Below are 14,099 nucleotides of genomic sequence, written 5' to 3' on the forward strand. Positions count from 1 at the left end.
CTAGGCTGGGGAAGGGCACATGCGTGGCCCAGCCCCTGCCCAGAATGTGGGGGAGGGCGCAAGGAGCTGGCAGAGGCAGGAGGCATGTGCCTTGCCTGGCCACCGCCGCTGGTGCTCAGCCTGGTGCCGCTGGGAGCAGGCTGAGGCTGGCCATGCAGGGCCCCACAGCCGCGGGGGGAAGGTGCTGCTGGCCAGCGCTGCAGGGGTTAACACAGCCCCTGCCTCGGGCAACCGCTGCAGGGTGGCTGGTGGGAGCTGCTGCAGCTCGCGATACGGGCACGTGGTGCCTGATGGCAGTTATCAGCTGTAAGGGGGCACAGCACCCCTTATATCAGGCGCCCCGGGCAGCTGCCCGGCTAGCCCATGCCTGATTGAAGTGCTCCAACCATTCGGGATGCCGCATCAGGTACCCCCATAGGTTGCCACCCTGGGGCAGAGATGTGCATGCAGCACGCGCCCGCTGCCCAGGGTGCAAGAATGGCTTGGGCTGGCCCTGCAACCAGCCCAACTCTCCCAGGCACCCCCAGAGAGCAGCAATCACATATGGGGGGCAGGAAAGTGCAGACTCCCTGAGACACCAACTCAAAAGGAATCGCTCTGGGTATGTCTGCACTGAGATAGCAGCCCGGTGGCCAGGCTGTAGCTGGCCCAGCTCAGCTGTACCTGGCCTGGAGGGCTTTGGTTGGGAGATTAGAAACCTACAGACAGGGGCATCTGTGGGAGGTGGGGGGGATGTCACCATGTCAGGGCAACTGTCATGCCCCCCCATCTTCCTTTGCTCCAGCCCCACCGCTGAGAGATACTGACCATTGTCATTGCTTAAACTGCACACAGAGCTTGTGGCAAAGGCTAGCATATGGTTAAAATACAATGAACATTCTGGTAAGTTATCAGAGGGGTAGCCGTGTTAGTCTGAATCTGCAAAAGCGGCGAGGAGTCCTGTGGCACCTTATAGACTAACTGAATGGTTGGAGCATAAGCTTTCGTGGGCAAAGACCCACTTGGTTAGATGCATCTGACGAAGTGGGTCTTTGCCCACGAAAGCTTATGCTCCAACACTTCAGTTAGTTTATAAGGTGCCACAGGACTCCTCGCCGCTTTTATTCTGGTAAGTTCTCACTTGTGTTGTGTCGTCTGCACATCTAACTAACCAGAGATCAAAGTGCATGACCCAATGGCCTTCACAGAGAGAGAAAACCCACAACACAGGGTAGGTTATTCAACACGTTCACATTTATAAGAGTGAAACATAAGGAAATCTTTTAAGCCTCAGAATCTAGGAAATAAATAAACTTACTCATTTTCTTCTGCAGTGGCTAAACCTGCTTTATTTCTTGCCTCATTACATGTCTGTGTTAGTTTAAAAGTTCTATATGTCATTGTATTAAAACAAAAACACAAGTTCACCTGAACAAATGATCTGGAGTAGTACAGAAAAGCCCAGCAGGAACTATACCCAGAGACGGAACCAGGGCTCTGAGATGGGACCAGTCACGCTCTGCTGGGAGGTTCATTGGGATTTCCCTGTCCACACCGGGTCTTTCTCCTGCAGCCCTCAGAAGCCGGACTTAGGACCACAGAAACCACACTGGGATTCCTGAGTATGGGGAGCCCAGGCCACTGGTCAGTGACCCTTGGGGTGCATCTACACAGCAGCCTTATTTCGGAATTACAGTGCATGTCTACACCGCAAGCCGTTATTTGGAAATAACATCCACCTGGAGAACTTGGTCTTTTGGCTGGGCTGCATCTGAAGGAAGAAGCCAAAGACCCAGGGTGGGGGAGAGCCCTGGTTTGGAGGGGCAGCTGGGAAAGAGGTTTTAGGGGGAGTTTGTAAAAGTTTGTACTGAAGTTTCAGTGGAGCACTAACAAAACATTTTTTGTTACCTTTGAGTTTGTAATCTGCTTTGCTCTGCCTGTTCTCACTTATTACCACTTAAATCCTACAGCTTGTACTTAATAAAACCACTTTTACTTACTATCAAGCCCAGTGTAAACAATTACTACCTATGAGAGCAGTGTGCACATTCCGCTTTCATTGCTAAATGGGGTTTACCCCATTCTTTGGGGTTTGATCCCATTTGGGGAGTGCTATCCCAGGAAGCTGGGCCCTAAACTGCTCTCTCCTCAGACCTGAAGAGGTTCAGCATCTGTACCAATGCTCAGAGGTGGGGGTGGGTGTGGGGACAGGAATCTCAGCTCAGGGCCTTGGTCAGGGGAGACTAAGGAGCTGCCCCAGCAGGACCGGGTGGTGAGAAGCCCAAGAGAGTAGAAAGGTGAGTGGCAGTGTCCAGGTCAGTACCCCAGGAGGCCCTCCCCAAGAGGTCTTCTGGGACCACAGCCACTTGGCCAGGCAGCTTAAAGGGAACTCAGGGTATATATTTCTCCCCTCTGTGGCTCCTCCAAAGGCTAAGAAGATTTGAGCTCCGACTGAAGCTTTCCCCACAGTCAGAATAACTGAATAGTTTTCTCCCCTCTGTGGACTGTCTAATGTTTAACAAAGTCTGACCTGTGTTTGAAGCCTTTTCTGCAATCAGAGCTTTTATAAGGCGATTCTCTTGTATGTATTCTGATGGCTAGTAACGCAGGAGCACTGACTGAAGCTTTTCCCGCAGTCAGAGCAATTGAAAAGTTTCTTTCCTGTGTGGGTTCTCTTATGGTATAAAAGGCTTGAGCTGTGACTGAAGCTTTTCCCGCAGTCAGAGCAATTGTAAGGTTTCTCTCCTGTGTGGATCCTGCTATGGATAACAAGGTCTGAGTTTCTTTTGAAGCTTTTCTTGCAGTCAGAGCAATTGAAAGATTTCTCTCCTGTGTGGGTCCTCCTATGGTCAAAAAGGTGTGAGCTTCTACTGAAGCTTTTCCCACAGTCAGAGCAGTAGAAGGGTTTCTCTCCTGTGTGGGTTCTCTTATGTCTAACAAGGTGTGAGCTTCTACTGAAGCTTTTCCCACAGTCAGAGCAGTGGAAGGGTTTCTCTCCTGTGTGGGTCATCCTATGACTAACAAGGTTAGTGCTGATACTGAAGCTTTGTCCACAGTCAGAGCAATGGAAAGGTTTCTCTCCTGTGTGGCTCTTCCTATGAGTAACAAGGTTTGACTTCTGACTGAAGCTTTTCCCGCAGTCAGAGCAATTGAAAGGTTTCTCTCCTGTGTGGATCCTCCAATGGGCAATAAGTTCTCCGTTACTACCGAAGCTTTTTCCGCAGTCAGAGCAGTAGAAGGGTTTTTCCCCTGTGTGGGTCCTCCTATGTCTAACAAGGTGTGAAATCTGACTGAAGCTTTTCTCGCAGTCAGAGCAATTGAAAGGTTTCTCCCCTGTGTGGCTCCTCCTATGGGTAACAAGCTCTGAGCTACTACTGAAGTTTTTCCCACAGTCAGAGCAATTGAAAGGTTTCTCTCCTGTGTGTGTCCTCCGATGGGCAACAAGGTTTGACTTCTGACTGAAGCTTTTCCCACACACAGAGCAATTGAAAGGCTTCTCTCCTGTGTGAGTCATCCTATGCATAACCAAGTGTGAGTTTTTACTGAAGTTTTTCCCACAGTCAGAGCAGTTATGGGGTGCGTCTCTTGTATGTATTTTCTGATGGTTTGTAAAGTGTGAGTGCTCACTGAAGCTTTTCCCAGAGTCAGAGCACTTGAAGGGCTTCTCTCCCGTATGGACCCTTTGATGTTCAAGAAGAGTTTCACAATCACTACACGTGCAGGGTGACTGTTGATGGGGGATTTCCTGTTGAACGGTTTCTGTGTTTTTCTCCCCTGTGCTTCTGCTACTGGAGTTACCCTGTCCCTCTCCTAGATGGTTTTCCTGTTGCTTTTTTGGGCTATACTGACTCTCACAGCTCTCTCCTTGCTCACGAATCTGGAAAACATGTCCTTCAGATCGTCTCAGTAATAGTCCACATGGAGACACTTGCTCTAGTCCTTCCTGCTGAAGACCCTTCTCATGGTTCTCGGTCAGTGTCCTGTCACCTGTTGGAACAGAGGAATGATCCAGACAGGAGTTATTCTCCACGATGAACTGCAAGGAAACTCTAAAAGCGGAATAGAAAAGGGGACACACGCTCAAATAATGGTCAAATTATCATGAGTTGAGTTCGTTGTCCTCCTTTACAACCCTTCCACAGAGAAGAGAACCCAGCCTTTCCTCGCCGACCACACTCTGACTGGAGTTGACGACAAGCTGAACAATCAGTCAGAGTTCATGAAAACACACAAGTTACATCAGTTAAACTGACTCAGAAACCAATTTCTGTCTCCTTATAATTGATTGCTCACCTGTCTGGGTATTGCTGATGATCTCCCCTTCCTCACAGCTCAGAGGATCTGGGACCTGCAGCTCCTCCTCTCGCTCCACCCAGGAGAGCACATCAGTTTCGGAGACTGGAAATCCTGTTTGGAGAGCAATGAACCAAGTGCTGATCTTGTTCATTAAGGTCTTTCCCATTACTGCTTCCAGAGCCAGGATCCGAGTCCCCCACCCAGAGAGGCTCCTTTCCCCACCTTGCAGAGACTGGGCTCTGGCTGGTACAAGATCCCAGGACACACTCACCTGCAGTAAAGATGCATCACTCCCCCACCTTGGGAATGGCTCAGCTCATTCCCCAGGGCAGCTAAGTGCTCTGCTGCACTCTCTAGGGTACAACTCAGACCCCCTCACAGCCCGGTCCATCCGCCCGGAATCCCACAGCTGGACAGGAACACACTGCTCAGAAGGGGAGCTCTAGTGAGGGCATGAAGGTGTGACACCAAGGTCCCCGGGCAGGTCTCAGACAGCAGCTGCCACATGGCAGGTCACTAGGGTTTGGAGATGAAGGACCCAGCAGATGTCTAGCTCCCCAAGTCTCTGTCCACAAAACCCCTGGCTGGTGGGCTGGGCTTGCCCTGATCTTTGGCTCAGATGTTCCACTTGGGCCAGGAGGAGGCAGAGGAAGTTGCCTAAGCATCTAAGTGAATCCTTGGCTGCTTGCTTCATGCCCTACCTATGTGCCACACTCCTGATCCCAACTGCCTGTGTCTGGGTGGGCCCTGCCAGCTGCTCACAACAGTTGCCCCAACAGAAGCCCAGCGCCACCCTGGGCAGCCATGCGAATGGCAAGCCAGGGCGGAGCTGGGCCGTGCTGCTTCTCCAGTGCTTGTGGCAGTTGCTCAGCTCCCCCTCTGCAGCCTCCGTTCTACTCTGCCAGAAGCAGCCTTTGTGTGGTTTCCCAGTCTGGCTCTTGTGGCCAGCCTGGCCTTTGATTTGGTGCCCCTCCAGGGCTGCACAGAATCTATCACCTTTACACCTTGTGAGTGTGTTTCCCTCAGCTTTGGCCCCACCCCTTCTTGGAACTTCATTTTCTGTTCAGACGATCCACCTGTGACATGACCATGGAGATCACTGTGCTACTGCTGTTAAATAAAATAATCATAGTCATCACATCAGAACATTCCCATTGACATGGCACCCAGCACACTTCGCAAAAGGTTTATTGCAGCTGTATATGTCCATTCTTTTTGAACCAGAACAGGCTGGGCTTTGGAAGAATGGTGCAGCACTGGTACCAACTAACCAGAAAAGCACATTCCTGAGCAGGAAAAGGCTAATCAATACACATCTCCACAGCAGCTGCAAACACGGGCCTAAGAGATGGCTCAGAAAGACACCAACCCTTGTGCACAAGAGCGGGATGAGAGGATAATGGATACGGATGTTTTGTTCAACGAAAAAGTCAGGAGGCTAAGGGGGTAGAACACATGGAACATGCATCTTGTTTGTGTCAATGTATGAGAAGTCACAGGAGGGGCATGTTGATGCTGGCTGAGGGGCAGCATTCTCACTGCTGACTGACTGGTACCGTTATTGGGTTGGCACAAGTCTCACTATACCTATGCCTAAGGAGCTGGGATACTAGCATCCTGCTCCTTTTCACAATAAACTTGGCTGAGTGCCTTAGCCTCCAAATGGAGCCCGGATCTTTCTTAGCGGCAACCCTGAGCTGTGCTGCATGGATAAGCTGCAGGCTCTGCCAGTGCTGCTAGCATCAGAGCTCCAGAAAGAGCCACCCTGAACAGCCATAACAACTCTGTGGCGCTAGCAGCAATTCTAATGGCACTGCAGTCGCTGTGGGAAGCAAAATTATCAATCACAGCAGCACCTGGGAACTCTGGTATAAATCAGGACCCCACTGTGCTATTGGGGTGCACATATGGAGCTAAGCATTATCCCTCTTTAATGTAGGTATCTTTCCCAGCCCTGAGAAACAGGGACACTCTATAATAGCTATTGAAGAGAGAGAGGTGACTGCACACAGAGGCTGCGTCTAGACTGGCATGATTTTCTACAAATGCTTTTAACGGAAAAGTTTTTCCGTTAAAAGCATTTGCAGAAAAGAGCATCTAGATTGGCATGGATGCTTTTGTGCAAAAGCATCAGTGCCAACCTAGACGCGGTTTGGCGCAAGAAAGCTCCGGTGGCCATTTTCGCCATTGGGGCTTTTTTGCGTAAAACAGTTTTTACCTATCTACACTGGCCCTCTTGCGCAACAGCATTTGTGCAAGAGGGCTTTTTCCCGAGCGGGAGTGTCAGTGTATTTGCGCAAGAAAGCTGACAATCATACATTAGATCGTCAGTGTTCTTGGGCAAATTCAAGGAGCCAGTGTAGACAGCTGGCAAGTTTTTGCGCAAAAGCAACCACTTTTGTGCAAAATCTTGCCAGTTTAGACACAGCCAGAGAGTCTGAGGGACTTGATCAAGGTCACACAGGAACACTGTGATGGGCAGAGAACTGATCACAGGTCTCCTGAGCATGAAGCCAGACATTCACACAGGAAGAAAAAGTCTCTACGCAAAGATATTTCGCTCTAAAAAGACAACACAGATGATGTGATTTAGCTCCACTGCACACAGAGGCAAGTGAGCCCTAGAGAGGGTGAAGCTGAACTTTTGAAAGGAAACCCAACCTGTGCCTGAAATGCAAGGAGAGCTCTGCTCACGTTTCTCTACTACAGAGCTACCTTGGACAAAATACTCACAGAGCGTGAACTGCCTCACCCACCCTCCCTCAGCCCCAGCATCCAGCCCCTCCCACTGGCAAGAACAGCATGTCATAGAGATTAGCTACAGAAAGAAAGGACTTAGGGAACTGCACCCACCTTCCACTGGCTCAGCCCACTGCCACAAGGGGAACCTGCAGCCACTAACAGCAGCCAGATCCAGAGCCAGACCTCTGGTACCTGCTGTTCCTGCCTGAGCCCTTCTACTCACACCTCCAGTCAAGGAACAAGATGGGCAAGATAGGGAGGAAGCGCAGCGAGACCTTAGCTGTGGGAAGAGCAGCTCCACTGTTAAGTCCCTGGACCTGTTTTCCCTGGGAAGGGCCACGGATGGGACAGTCTTTCACAGAAGAGCCAGGATTATTGGGGCAGATACTCATGACATTGAGGGCAAAGACAATGAATGACCCTGAACCAAACCCAACCCAACCCAGCTGCTCCAGAGCCCACTCAGTTTTTGTTACCCAAGGGGACAAGAATCCTTACTCAGCCAGTTCACAGCCTCATAATTCTCCTGCATCACATCCCTGTAGAGGGCTCTCTGGCCTGAGTCCAGCAAAGCCCATTCCTCCTCAGAGAAATACACAGCCACCTCCTGGATGCTAACCGGCTCCGCCATGGCCATCTCCTGTCCCTAGCTCTGAAGGCTGGGGGCTGAGCTAGAGACAGACATGGGTGTTCTGCAGCCTCGCAAGGGGAGAAAGCGAATTAAAGACATTTCAGAAGGGGCTTTAATCCTTTCCACACCCCCATTCTCCCCACACTCTGTCCCTACTGATGTGACACACGTTAGACTCTGCCACTGTGGACAAAAGTTTTAGTCTACATATTCCATTAACAGCACACGGGACTTAGATCCCAAATCCATAATCATTTCTCTCTGCACCTGGCTTGAGTTACAAGATTACTGCATCTGCAACAATGGGATTTAGTTCTGAGCACCCAGTGTTTCTGATAAGGCACATATTCACCTGCCTGAACATAGACATAGGTTAAATGCAGGCTGTTGTATTTAAAACCCTTAGTCTTCATTCACAGATTTGCAGCAACAAACATTGCTCTCATCTCACAGAGACGTTATAATCCCTTTCCAAAATAGAGAATCAGTGAAGTTAAGCATCTGAATGGTGGTGTTAATATAAAATACGGGTGCTTATTATTAAACACTTGTGCTGAGTGTTTGCAGGATGAGATCTTAAGATTCACGGGATCAGAAGATATCCTCAGTCATGCAGTCTGACCCCCTCAGTGGCACAAGCCATTACACTTAGTCCAGTTACCCAGGAACAAAGCTGTTTCCCCCACAGTGTATTTTCTACAAAGTCCCCCAGTGATTTGAAGACATCAAGAGATGGGAGAATCCACCAGCTCTTTGTTCATTTGTTTCAGCAGCTAATCCGCTTCCCTATCAAACATTTATGCCTCTTCTCTAGTCTGAAATAGTCTGGCATCAGCTTTCACTTACTGGCTCTCACTGAGCCGTACACACTCGACAGGGTGGGTAATTCATTTTCGGGGGTGGAGGGGCAAATAGAAAGGGTCTGAGAGCTGCACTTTTCCATGACATAAATGCAGGAAATGGAGGATCCGGGATGGGCACTGGGAGGAGGAGGATGCTTGGGGTAACGGTTTGGGATACAGGACAGATAGAGGGGTCTAGGAGGGAGTTTGGGTGAAGGAGCCTTTATTGTTTGAAACCAACCCCATATTGAAACTGACTGAGCAGTGAAATCTGAGCCTGAAGGTGCCGTCCGTTGTGTGCTTTAACTTCACCCCTTTAGCATCACAAACCTATAGACCAGTGTTTCTCCAAATGTCCACAGGTCCCCATGCAGCACCCCTGGGGCTCCTCACTGATCACTGGGTGATTTAGGGCTGTGTGCACAGGGGTCACTGGGTTTGGTTGGTAACTCCAATGACAATCACATGAAAATGTTTTCACAGGAATTCTCACATCACTTAAAGAATTTCCACCAGCAAACTCACCTAGTCTGAAAGCTCCCAGGGATTTTCTTCTTGCTCTCTCCAGTGCAGAGGGCAGAGTGTCTAGTGGGGGAAGGGATAAGAGAGGTGAGATTCCAGGCTCTCCTATTTATAACAATGTCCCACTCTGAACTCTGCGTTTCAATTCTATCAGACACACACTCAGGTATTTAGTATGAAAGAGTCTGAAACTTTCATTTCCTCTCTCACTCAGGCACCTCCCAGCAATGGAGCCAATATCCCTGCAGCCTCACACCTGTCCCAGGAGAGAAGCTGTAAGTGAGATTTACTCTTCCCTCCTCATCCCCTTCCACTTGGTTTCTCATTCACTTACTGCCTCTTATCATAACTTGGAGCTGTGGTGGCGGAACGGGGCCATCACAGTAACTTTAGCCATTTTGATCTCTGAATGGGAGGTTCAGAGTTTGCAAACCCCTGGTTCTATCTGCAAGCAGGTGGGTCTGTTCGCTCAGTCATAGAATCATAGAATAATAGGACTGGAAGGGACCTCGAGAGGTCATCGAGTCCAGCCCCCCGCCCTCAAGGCAGGACCAAGCTCCGTCTACACCATCCCTGACAGATGTCTATCTAACCTGTTCTTAAATATCTCCAGAGTGTCTCTAAGGAGAGCAGACTGATGGGGCCGTCATTCCCCATGTGGGAATTGAGGCAGGGGAAGGTTGGCTTCAGAGCCCAGATTCAATAGTCTCACATACTTGAACCACTTTTCCTCATTCATCCCCTCCAAGTACCTTTGAACTCCCTCAGAGTCTCCGACAGAGCAATCGTTTTCTGGGAGACACCTCTGACTTGTTCTTCTAGTTCAGGAGAAATCTCTTCCGGCAGCTGGAATTGCCCCATCTTACACCTAGACAGAAACAATTCAATGTGATTGTATGTCATTTACTGCTGATATGTTCTGGCTAGTAAGTCTCAGCTCTAACAGGCCTGGAGTTAGAATTCCTCCAATTCTCCCAGCATGAGAGCAGGGGCAACACATCCCATGGCCATGAAAACTTCCCCTCAAAGATCCCATTTCAGTTCTTCACTTCTGGTCTGGGGAGACTGGCTGGGGGAGTAAAGGGGAATAGAGTCTTCATGGCCAACTCACTCCTTGGCCTCCAGATGCTGAGGGACAGAAGGTTCCCACGTGAAGGGCTGAAGGAATCTGTACAGTAGGGATTAGACTGAGACACCAGCTCCCCTCAACCCAGCTCCTTCCACACAGGTCTCCAAACAGCCCTCGAGTGGGACAGACTCTTGATCCCTGCTGTCCTGGGCTGAATGTGCTCAGTGCCCAGCAGTGACAGGCCCATGTTCCACCCCACAGTGCTGCTGCAACCAATCCCCAAGGAGGTGACAGCTCTAAGAAACACTTGATCCTGAATGGGGAATTCCAGAGTCTAAAGTGCGAGGATGAGACCCTCAGAATTAAATGTATCAGAGATATTCATGTCTAACATCTGGCTGTAGAGCTCTGGGGAGATGTGGTGCTAACATCCGCTCCAAGCCTTTTCCCTGCTCTGTGCAGTGTGAGGGGAGTGAGAGCCACGTACCTACTCAGGGCGCTTCTGACGTCCTAGAAAAAAAGACACAGAAAAGAATCTCAGCCCCATTGGACACACACAGGGGACCTCCGAGAAGGGATTTTGCAAACCTAAGAAGAGAGGCCCTGCCCTGGCCCCAGGAACAGGGATCCCCTGAGTGAATGGGGCGTTGCCATCTCTAAATGATCTGTGCCTGTAACTCTACAAAGCACAAGAGTCATTCACATGGCAGCAATGCACAAGGTGTTACACTGAAATCTGACAACTGGGACCGAGACCTTGTGATTCAGGAGCCCCTCTTCGCTGTGTGAGGAGCTGGGATGTTTGTCCCTCAGTCTCACCTGCAGGAATTCACTTGCTGGCTTCTGACATGTCCCCTCCAACTCCCCAATCCCCTCGCTGATACGGGAAATCTGCACAGAGGTTCCTGACAGTGTCAATCTGGAACCTCCCAATCTCCTCATCTAACTGCTCCAGCTGGGCTAGGAGTCGCTGCTTTTGTTCCTCCAAAAACTGCAGCAGCTGCTGAAACTCAGCTATAATCATCTGCCTCTTGGCTTGGGTGCATTTCTGTGTGAAAACAAGGAAAGGGCTGGTCAGGGGCATGGATGGAGCCCACGGCCCTTTCACAGGGAGCTGAGTGTGCAGTAGGGAGAATTTCCTGGAAAACCCTAAAATTTGCAACATTTGACTCTTTGTGATTACTAGGCAGATATGTCTCTCCCAGCATCTCCTTTGCCCCGTGTCCCTCTGAAAGGGATGTTCCCATGTCTGTCATGGGCAGCATCTTTTGTTATTCATGGGCTCTGGGAATTCATATCCAGAGCACCAGGGGGCAGGACTCAGCACCAGCCTGACAGAGATACCCAGGGAGGAAAAAGAAGCAAACATATAAATGCACCAAGTGAGCAGACAGGGGCACATTCAGGGGCACATTCAGCTCACCTGGGGAAGATGTCTGGGAAAGCCACAAAGGATGGACATTAACTCATGCACGGACATGGATGCTCTAGGCCTTTTTATACATGGAACTCACCCAGCAATCCATGATCGAGGAGAAACACAAACAAGCCCAACCTCACCAAGGCCACAAAGGAGTCTGCCTCCGAACTCAGCCCTCCCACTGCCAGTCCCTGCTGGTCCATAGCCACAAGCACCTACCAGATACTCCTGGCTTTTCCCTTCTGCTGCTGTTTTCCTTCTGAGCAGATTTTCTCTCTCCTCCCTCAGAGTCTTCAAATGAGTCTCCAATTTTTCCTGAAGAAACAGATATAAGCACGAGGGCAAACCACATTAGATGTTGGGAGCCCATTTATCTGCCTTTAAGAGAGTCCCAGTTTTGAGGAACTCTGCCCTTGTCCAGCAGGGACTCAGCCCTAGACATGGCTTTGTCGATAGAAAAATACACAGGAGGGGACTGCGGATGCAGCAGGACACCAACGAGCATGGTGGACAGATCGGTAGTGGCACCTTCATAAAGAATGATGCAGGTGGTTAATAATACTAATCACGTAACCAATGGGAAAGCCCAGCAGCTGCAGACTGACGATAGCTGCCAGAGGCAAGTGGGCACTTCAGGGGCAGTGGGGAGTTTAACCGGTAATTGGCACCGATAAACGTTAGCTCATCAGTTAACCAGTTTGAACTCTTGCTATAATCCAGTTGAATCCCAGTTCTGCCTGGCATAGACCTGTGCTTCCTGAAACCCTGCTATGGGTGGAGTGAAGGTGCTCGGGGCCCCACACAGCATCCAGCCCAGCAACCTCATCTAGTGCCAGCTGCTGCATCAGAGTTTAACCCCTCACGGAGCAGCCCTGAAGTTCAGCATCCCAGTGGGAAACCTCTTCTCCCTGCTGAGCCCAGGGCTTTATCAAGGCATCTTTCTCTCCTAACAGCCACACTTCAGCACTGTTCAGTGATGCTGAGGGACAGGGAGCAGTGTAGTCTAACAACTGGACCAGGGTTCAGGACCAAACTCTATCCCTGATGTGTTTGGCGACTATGAGCAACTTGCTGCCCCACCTTCCCTTTCCACAGTTTGTCTAACTGGACTGTGACCTGCTCAGAGCAGGGACTTTCCCATGCTGGGTATTGTGCAGGGTCACTGCGGATCTATAAGGCAAATGACAGCTTATTATTCCTGTTCATTCTATCAGTAACAGCTTGTAATCTCCTCTTCTCTAGTCCCAAAGCAGTTCACTGACAGAGTGGCCTATAGCTCCTGTAATCTAAATCTCTCTGATTATTAACACCTTCCCTTGTGCAAACACCCCTCCTCCCACCAGTGAGGGCTGGGTTTCAGGATTTAGAGCCTCAGAGAAACATTTCCCACATCAAGTATCTGTAAAGACTTGACATAAGTTGCCACAAAGCCAGAACATTTACTTTTTACTGCATCTCTTGAATCATGAGGCTACAGGTAGATCTTGGAGCCTCTGACAGGTGATCTTGACTGATTTGGCTAAGAGGCTATCAAGTGCAGCACTTCAGCTGCCCCCTCTCCCCGCTGCTGCATATCTCCTGCCCTTTGCCTTGGAGCTGTTTCCTTCTCCCACCCTGCATTCTATCTCCACAAACAGAGGGAGTCTGTAGGCTGCTTTTGAGAGTGGAGCAGGTGTGAGCCTTCCTTAGCCCCACTGCACCACCACAGAGGAGCCACCTGTGGTGAGCAGTGTTCAGCTGGAGCCTGTATCCTGAATCCCTGTTCTAGTCATGTACCTCTCCTGCACCCCAAGCCTCTTCTCTAACCCTGAGCCCCCTGAGCTCAAACTGCCTTACAGAGCGTGAACCCCCTCCTGCACCCCAACCCTCTGCCCCTGCCTGATGAAAGGCAGAAAGGATGGGGGAGGGAGAAGGGATGCAGTGAGCAGAGGCGGGGCCTCGGAAAAGGGTCACAAAGGAGGTGGGGCAAGGGTATTTGGGTTTGAGGTAGATCCTGGATTACACTTAAATTCAAAAAGTGATACTTTAAAAGGCTGGAGACCACTGCTTTACACTGGTTGGTTCACACCTGTGCCCGGTAACAGTCAGTGAAATTAGCCTGTAATTAAAACCCAATGTTATTTCCCATCACACTGGACAGCCACTCTGTACCTTGTACTCCTGGGCAGCTTCCTGTAAGGGTACCACCATGTGAGCCTGGGATCTGTCAGACACGACACAGATGGGAGTTTGATCCTCTTCACAGAACAGCTTCAGAGCCTCCTGGTGCTCCCCACACACCCCGTCCCATCTTGGTCTCTTTGCTGCCTGGAAACTCAGTGGCTTGGCTAGTTCCACCACGTTTGCCAGCTGCCGGTTGGGCCGGAGGGGTCCCTGCTGCTCAGTGTCTCTGCCCTGAGGGCTGAGGGGGGCCTGGCAGGAATTGTGCCCACACTCCAGAGCGACAGGGGCTGTGAAATCCTCCAGGCAGACGGGACGCGGCGCTTCCTCCCGGACACTTTCCACGGGGCTCTCTGCAGCCATGGCTGCCTCTGGGCTGGGGACCGGGGCGGGAGCGAGAGGCACCAGCACTGAGGACAAAAAAAAAAAAACCATAAA

The 14,099-nt window shown here is 50.4% G+C and overlaps 2 protein-coding genes across 2 annotated transcripts in view; both read right to left on the minus strand.

Annotated features, from left to right (window-relative positions):
* The window catches only part of LOC142824458 (uncharacterized), a 376,972-nt gene that overhangs the window by 362,254 nt on the left and 619 nt on the right, over positions 1-14,099 (minus strand). The window contains 2 exon segments of the mRNA XM_089773350.1: positions 11,721-11,816; positions 13,653-14,071. Coding sequence (XP_089629476.1) covers positions 11,721-11,816; positions 13,653-14,071 — 515 coding nt within the window.
* On the minus strand, positions 1,114-11,816 carry LOC102456062 (uncharacterized). The gene is given in 8 exon segments (XM_089773364.1): positions 1,114-2,566; positions 2,568-3,966; positions 4,273-4,386; positions 9,016-9,075; positions 9,765-9,880; positions 10,569-10,591; positions 10,901-11,129; positions 11,721-11,816. Coding segments are annotated over 7 exon segments (1,914 nt in total). The 5' UTR covers positions 11,024-11,129; positions 11,721-11,816; the 3' UTR covers positions 1,114-2,487.

Source organism: Pelodiscus sinensis, chromosome 25 (genome assembly GCF_052426305.1).
Source record: "Pelodiscus sinensis isolate ZL-2025 chromosome 25, ASM5242630v1, whole genome shotgun sequence".
Classification (NCBI taxonomy): domain Eukaryota; kingdom Metazoa; phylum Chordata; order Testudines; family Trionychidae; genus Pelodiscus; species Pelodiscus sinensis.